Source organism: Sapajus apella, unplaced genomic scaffold, assembly GCF_009761245.1.
Source record: "Sapajus apella isolate SASKATOON/1434 unplaced genomic scaffold, GSC_monkey_1.0 scaffold65, whole genome shotgun sequence".
NCBI lineage: Eukaryota > Metazoa > Chordata > Mammalia > Primates > Cebidae > Sapajus > Sapajus apella.
This window is the reverse complement of record NW_022437005.1, coordinates 5,227,053-5,235,007: the sequence shown is the minus strand read 5'-3', so window position 1 is coordinate 5,235,007 and position 7,955 is coordinate 5,227,053. Positions and strand designations below refer to the sequence as shown.

The 7,955-nt window shown below is 40.8% G+C and overlaps 1 protein-coding gene across 6 annotated transcripts in view; it reads left to right on the top strand.

Annotated features, from left to right (window-relative positions):
- DZANK1 (double zinc ribbon and ankyrin repeat domains 1) overlaps positions 1–7,955 on the top strand; it is a 92,043-nt gene that overhangs the window by 23,840 nt on the left and 60,248 nt on the right. For all 6 annotated transcript variants that reach the window (XM_032248089.1, XM_032248088.1, XM_032248087.1 and 3 more), the window contains one exon: positions 5,177–5,294. In XM_032248089.1, coding sequence (XP_032103980.1) covers positions 5,177–5,294 — 118 coding nt within the window. The remainder of the gene's footprint in view (positions 1–5,176; positions 5,295–7,955) is intronic.

Here is a 7,955-nt window from a genome sequence, read left to right as displayed (position 1 = left end):
CTCACCGCAACCTCCGCCTCCCGGGTTCAGGCAATTCTCCTTCCTCAGCCTCCTCAGTAGCTGGGATTACAGGCACGCGCCACCATGCCCAGCTAATTTTTTGTATTTTTAGTAGAGACGGGGTTTCACCATGTTGACCAGGATGGTCTCGATCTCTTGACCTCGTGATCCACCTGCCTCGGCCTCCCACAGTGCTGGGATTACAGGCTTGAGCCACCGCGCCCGGCCTTGTAAATGCTTTTAAAATTTCACTGTCTCACAAAAAGACAAATACTGCATGATTCCACGTAAATGAAGTATCTAAAGTAATGAAACTCACAGAAAGTAGAATGGTAGTTGCCAAGGGCTGAGGGGAGGAGGAAACAGGCAGTTGTTCAATGGGTATAGAGTTACATTCATGCAAGGTGAAAAAGTTCCAGAGATCTTTTTATAACAATGTGTACATAGTTAACAATACTGTACTGTATAATTAAAAATTGTTGAGAAGAATCTATATGATATATTATAACATATTATAGATATATTTTTTGCTACAATAAAACTTTTCAATTTCTGATTATTCATTTCTAAAATATAAAATACACTTGATTTTTTCTTAGTGGCCTCATATATTGGAGTCTTATGAAATTCATTTATTCTACTAGCTTTTTATGGATTCCATAGGATTATCTACGTAGGACATTGGGTAGCCTGCAAATGAAGAGTTATCTTTTTTCCTTTCCAATATAGATCCCTTTTCTTTTTTTTGACTTGTTGCCTTGGCTGTAATTTTGAATATAATAGTTTTGAATGGAAATGGTGAAAGTAGACACCTTTGTCTCATTCTTCTTTAAAATGATTTTTTAAAATTTAATTTAATTTTGTTTTGACATGGAGCCTCGCTCTGTTGTCCAGGCTGGAGTGCAGTAGTGCAATCTTGGCAGCAATGCAACCTCCACCTCCCAGGTTCAAGTGATTTTCCTGCCTCAGCCTTCCAAAATAGCTGGGACTACAGGTGTGCACCACCACACCCGGCTAATTTTTGTATTTTTTTTTTTTTTTCAGTAGAGATGGCGTTTCACCACATTGGCCAGGCTGGTCTCGAATTCTGACCTCAGCTGATCCGCCCACCTTAGTCTCCCAAAGTGCTGGGATTATAAGCGTGAGCCACCACACCCAGCCAAGTTGAGGAAATTTTGACCTGTTTGTAATTTTCTGAATGTTTTCTTTTTTAAAATCATGAATAGATATTGGATTTCATCCAAAGCATCTTTTCTGTTTATTGAGAGGATAATTTTTTTCTATTCATGTGGTGAATTATAATGATTGGTTTTCAAATGTTAAATCAACCTTACATTCCTGAAATATATCCACTTGAAGTCTTATCTATTTTATATAATGTTGAATTTGATTTGCTAAAAGGTTTTAAAGAATTTTTTTGCCAGCATTTGCATAAAGGTTGTTGGGGGATTTTCTTTTCTTGTTAATGTCTTTGTCTGGTTTTAGTATCAGTATAATTCTAGCTTCATAGAATAAGTTGGGAAGTATTCTCGCTCTTTCAACTCTGAGAAAGGTCTGTGTGAAATTGGTATTATTTCTTCCTTACACATTTAGTAGGAATTCCCAAGTGAAATGATTAGATCTGGAGTTTTCCTTCAGGAAGATGTTTTTTTCAGGAAGATTTTTAACTGTACATTAAATTTCTTTGATAGATAGAAGTACATTCATATTTATTAATATATATATATATATATATTTTTTTTTTTTTTTTTTGAGACGGAGTTTCGCTCTTGTTACCCAGGCTGGAGTGCAATAGTGCGATCTCGGCTCACCGCAACCTCCGCCTCCTGGGTTCAGGCAATTCTCCTGCCTCAGCCTCCTGAGCAGCTGGGACTACAGGCACGCGCCACCATGCCCAGCTAATTTTTTGTATTTTTAGTAGAGACGGGGTTTCACCGTGTTGACCAGGATGGTCTCGATCTCTTGACCTCGTGATCCACCCGCCTCGGCCTCCCACAGTGCTGGGATTACAGGCTTGAGCCACCGCGCCCGGCTATTAATATTTTTTGAGTAAATTTTAGGTTTTATTTGTTCTTTTTTCAGTTTCTTTAATGGGAACACAAAGTTATTGATTTGAAGCCTCTCTTCTTTTCCGGCATAGGCATTTGGAACTGTCTATTTCCCCTGAATTCTGCTTTACTTGCCATCTCTAAATTTTGATATGTTGCATTTTCATTTTCATTCAGTTCAAACAGTTTCTAATTGTAATTGCTATCGCTTGCAGAGGGCAATGGGTTCGTTAGAAGTGTTTTATTAAATTTCCAAATACTAGAGGATTTTCCTTTATCTTTTGGGCCTCCTTTCCTTCCTTCTTTCCTCTCCACCTTTCTTGTTTCTTTCTTTCTTAGACAGGGTCTTACTCTGTCACCCAGGCTGAAGGGCAGAGGCCCAATCATAGCTCACTGCAGCCTGAAACTCCTGGGTTCAAGGCATCCTCCTGCCTCAGCCTCCCAAGTAGCTGGGACTATAGGCATGTGCAACTACACCTGGCTAATTAAAAAACATTTTTTTGGCTGGACGTGGTGGCTCGTGCCTGTAATCCTGGCACTTTGGGAAACCGAGGTGGGAAGATCACTTGAGACCAGGAGTTTGAGACCAGCCTGGCCAACATGGCGAAACCCTGTCTCTGCTAAAAATATACACACAGAAAAAAAATTGGCTGGGCATGGTGGCACATGCCTGTAATCCCAGCTACTTGGGAGGCTGAGGCACAATAATAACTTGAACCCAGGAGGTGGAGGCTGGAGTGAGCCAAGATCATGCCACTGTACTCCAGTCTAAGTGACAGAGCAAGACTCTTTCTCAAAACAAAACAAAAAAAAACCCTTACTTTTTTTTTTTTTTTTTTTTTTTGTAAAGGGGAGGTTCTCATAAAGTTGCCCAGGCTGGTCTTGACCTCCTGGCCTCAAGTGATCCTTCCACTTCAGTCTTCCAAATTGTTGGGATTACAGGTATGAGCCAGTACACCTGGCTTGGTGTTTATATCAAATTTATTTACTTTTGGTCAGAAAAGATATATGGTTTGATTGGTAAATATTCTGCCAGAGTAAGTGTACTATAAATATCAGTTAGGTTAAGTTAGTTGATGGTATTCTTCTCTATCTTTACTGATTTTCTCTTTATCATATAATCAATTATTGAGAGAGTAATATTGAAATCTCTAACTGTAATTGTGAATTTGCCTATTTATTCTTGCATTTCCATTTCTATCAGTTTTTTCTTCATGTACTTTGACACTCTGTTACTAAGTACATAAACATTTTGGATTCTTATGTCCTCTTGCTGAGATGATCCTTTTATCATTATGAAATAAACTTCTTTTTTTTTTTTTTCTTTTTTTTTTTGAGACGGAGTTTCGCTCTCGTTACCCAGGCTGGAGTGCAATGGCGCAATCTCGGCTCACCGCAACCTCCGCCTCCTGGGTTCAGGCAATTTTCCTGCCTCAGCCTCCTCAGTAGCTGGGATTACAGGCACGCGCCACCATGCCCAGCTAATTTTTGTATTTTTAGTAGAGACGGGGTTTCACCATGTTGACCAGGATGGTCTCGATCTCTTGACCTTGTGATCCACCCGCCTCGGCCTCCCAAAGTGCTGGGATTACAGGCTTGAGCCACCGCTCCCGGCCTTATGAAATAAACTTCTTTAACTCTGCTAATATTCTTTGCTCAGAAACCTACTTGTTCTGATGTTAATGTTGCCACTCCTGCATTCTTTAGATGTGTGCATGTGTGTATACTACCCTTCATTGAATCTGTTTACGTCTCTATTTAAAGTTTGTTTCTTTTGAGCAGCATGTAGTTAGGTCTTGCTTTTTAAAAAACTGTATCTGACAATGCCTATGTTCTAATTGGGGTATTTAGAGTATATATAGAATATTCTTACTGACACCTCAGTAAATATGAATTTTTTCTACTTTGGTGATGTAAGCATGAGCTTCCCAGCCCTGTGTGAATCCTGAATATTGTTTTCTGTGTTCCCCTTTGGGGTTTACTTTCTGACCTTGAGTGGTTTTTTCCGTCACATGCACTCATCAGGTACCCAGATGAAGACTTGAGGGTGACCCTCTGCAAAACTCTGAGGCTCTCCCTGCAGCTCTTCTCTGGTATTCTTTCCTAAAAGCTCCAGCTAGCTTGACCTTCTGAGATTCCCAGCTCTATGCCCTCAATTCAAATCAGAGGAATGAGAGAGTCATATTGTACTTCATGAGCTTTGGGCATAGAAAAGAGGGAACTGTTGTTGCCCTGGTAGGTGGGCCCATGCTGGAGATGTGGTGAAACTTTGGTGCTATGGTGCAGTAATGAAGGACTAAAGAGGATAAGAATATGGGAAGTGAGCTCAACTCCAGTGGGACGTGAGCTCAACTCCAGTCTCCAGTGGCGACTAGTGCAGGCAACCAGGCAATCCAGTGCACAGTATCTAAGCCTCCAAGTTGCCGAGGAGCAGATGAGATAGACAGGTCACAGGATCAGAAGCCCAACTTGTCTGGAAAGGCATGGCAGTAGCAGTGTACATACAGAGCAGCCTAATTCCAAGAATGCTCTCACTTTGGTGGATAGCCAGAACCCATTTAGGTGAATAGGAGCTAAATGATTGGTCTGGCTGCCTAAGAAATGGGGCCAGATGCTGTTGTCTTGAATTTGTTATGGGGCAGGGCCTGAGGACACTACGCTAAAGTGGGCAAAGAAAAAGGATGGGTTTAATGCACAAGCAAGAACTGTCCCTTAGACTGGGCTCAGTGGCAGGAAATCAGAAAAGCATAATATAAAAATTATTGGAATTCCCAGAGCTCACCCTTATAAACATCAAATCCAATGTGACAGGACAGACAGAGCAAGAAGTGGGGTCAAGACTGCTGATGAACTTCTTGCCATGATCAGGAAGTTAAATGGACTTGGCCTATGTGGAAAGGACACCAGAGCGTTCAGCTGTGAGGCCACTTTCTAATAAAATGACCTGGAGAAGTATTTCTAATAAAGTGACCTAGAGAAGTTCAAGATGGAACTTGAACTTGTTCCATAGCCATCGAGAGTGGTCTGCTTTTATTTTGTGTTTAAAACTGAATGCTTTTGGATTTTTACCGGTCTTCTTAACGTTGACCTACCAGAACATGGCCAACTGGGAACCTGTTTTGTTGTAGGTGTGCCCACTGCCTTGCCCCCCGCCCATCAGATCCCTTCGCTCGCTTCTGTCAAGAATGTGGCTCACCTGTCCCACCCATATTTGGCTGTCGTCTCCCACCCCCGGAAGGAGCTCAGGTGAGCAGCAGCATTCTTAAAAACATCTTTCATTGGTTGATCTGACCTTTATTTGCAGCAGTAACACCGTGCTTGGTACACATGAACCACACACATAAATACTCGTGGAAGAATTTTTGGCTGGTTGAACTCTTACACACTCCTACTTAAGCATGGAAAAACTTATTTACAATGCTGTGTCTTTTGTGTGGCCTGCCAGAAGCACAGACTCAAAAAAGATTGGAATCTTACTATTTTAATGAGGCGTGCATGGATAAGCTCTGCTCATATCCTGGGTGTAATAAGGAAATATATTCTAGAAATTAATGAAGAGAAGTACCAATTACTTTATGTCTCTGTATATCTATATAGCCATGCGGTGTATTATTCTGTCCAAAGAATCTGTAGATTGACCTGTGTATTTAAATTTAATAGCTTTGGCTGATTAAGGGTAGATAATAATTGATATTATGTCACTACTAATTTTGGAGGTAGTTAAAAAACATATTTGGCTTGCTAAAAATTAAAACCTTTTCCAAAATGTGTTCATTTTTTGAGCGCTTGAAATTTTGGGGATTTTTATTGGACTGGAAATAAAGAGATGAAAATAAAATAAAGGAATCTGTGATACTGAGTGAAAAATTACCATTTGAAAAAAGATAGTTACTAAGAAAAAGTCACTAATTGAGTGAGTTCGAAGTCCAAGGTTTTGATTTGAGTTATGCCTCAAGCAAGGGGTGCATTAAGTGGCTATCTGTTTTAATATTCTTCTAATATATTGCTCAAGATTTTTGTAGAAGTTGATTTAATTTACTTCAGTGATACATTTTAAATTCCTTAAATATTTTGCTAATATATAATGGCAGAATCTTAGGAAATAAGTGTGGGAGTTGATTTTAAATAAAAACAGACTATAACACCAAATTGGACCAAATTCATTGTGTGCAGCTTGTAGAGATTCTGGACTAAATGTGTTAGTGAAAGAAGACAATACAGAAAACAAAATATGAACAAGTCCCATTGGTTTGATTTTTCTCTGTTTATATTAGTTGGTGCAATACCGAAATTATTTTCTACTTGCCTGGAAAGGGATTTTCACAACTAACTTGGTTTTTACAAGGAGGAAAGGTTATCAGTGTTTATAAATACTTAACACGATGAACTTTAAAACACCTAGATTGCCCCCCAATTATATTTCTATTAGTGCAACAATAGGCGTTAATGTATAACAGCTTTGTAATTTAAGCTAACAACCATTTATTGAGTACTTACTGTGTCCTGCTCTGAGCTGGGCTTCTGGGATTCAAAGGGGCAGGACCCTACTTCTAGACCCAAGACTCTCGGAGAGTCTCAGTAAAGAGATGCAGAGGTGCGTGCTCTCCTCTCTCTTTGCTCTTGTGATGTGAGCTAACCTGTAGGACACCTGGTTGTGCTGAACTCTGTGAATTTCAGTGTTGTCTGTGGACGCTTCTCAATGAGTTCCACTGGCACCCCAGCCAGCTTCCCAGATAGCCTCTCGGGCATCCCAGTAGCAGCTTTCCAGCAAGTTCAGCAGCATCTCTATCTGACTTCACAACATGTTCTGCCTGTTCCCTAGATGGGGAGTTCCTAATGAGTTCCATTGGATCCCAGTGGGCTGCTTTTTCCTTGCCAGCTCTGATACGTGTCACCTCAGTGAACTTCTCTGCCATCAGTGGGTGACAGCCACACTCAATTCAATGAAGTCTGATTCCAGCCTTAGGTGTGGGGCAAAGTAAGTGCCTCTTCCAAATTTGATCCTCCTTGGGCTCTCTGTCTCAGCCATAGAGGTAGGGGATCCTCCCTGTGTTTGGAATTTCTGTATATTACCCATTAGTAGTTAAGCCCTGGCTTCCAGTTAATAATTATTTATATGAACGTTTCCTGTTCAAATTACTTGTGGTTGCTATCTCCTGATTGGACTCTGACTGAAACAGAATTGGTACTGGGATTGGTCCCAGGAAATAAACCTGTGAACAGGGGATTTTGGAAATCGTTTGGTCTTTTCCTTTGCTTGGAGCAGTACTGAGCTCCTTGCCAATGGGAAATGGGACACTGGTGATCCATAGCATGAGGGGACATCACAATTAATCACGCTGACACCTGTGGCTGATTGTGATGAAGTGCCGACTGAAGCAAGTGTCTTGAGTGGCCAAGTAGCTGCTGCATTTGACTCCATGACAGTGACAATGACTATGACTACAAAAACTGTGGAGGATGTATTCTCCTGAGTCCATGGGAGCATTCACAGCTCAAGACCTTTAAGTCATGGTGCAGGAGCCAGAGATCTCCTATGACAGCTCAAAATAATCTACTTCTTATAGCTTCAGGGTTATATTGTTGAAAATCAAACAAACATTACATTGTGTATGTTGGGGACTTATAATGTCAGTTACATTCACCTGATCACCACATTTCTTATGTGAAAGTTAGGCCATTAATTGGGAAAGAATGTGGTCCTGAAACTCAGATGGAGATGGCAGGTGGGACCCAGATGAAACTGACAGTCTTGTATCCTTGTCACTCTGTGCTTCCTGGCCAATGGATGTAGTTTACTCTTATGTCTGAGGATGCCCTTCTGTCTGAGGATACCAGCCTTCATTTGCTTGAAATGTTTGTGATCATCTCACCTGGGCAGATGGCTTGAAAGGGGGTGTTTATTCT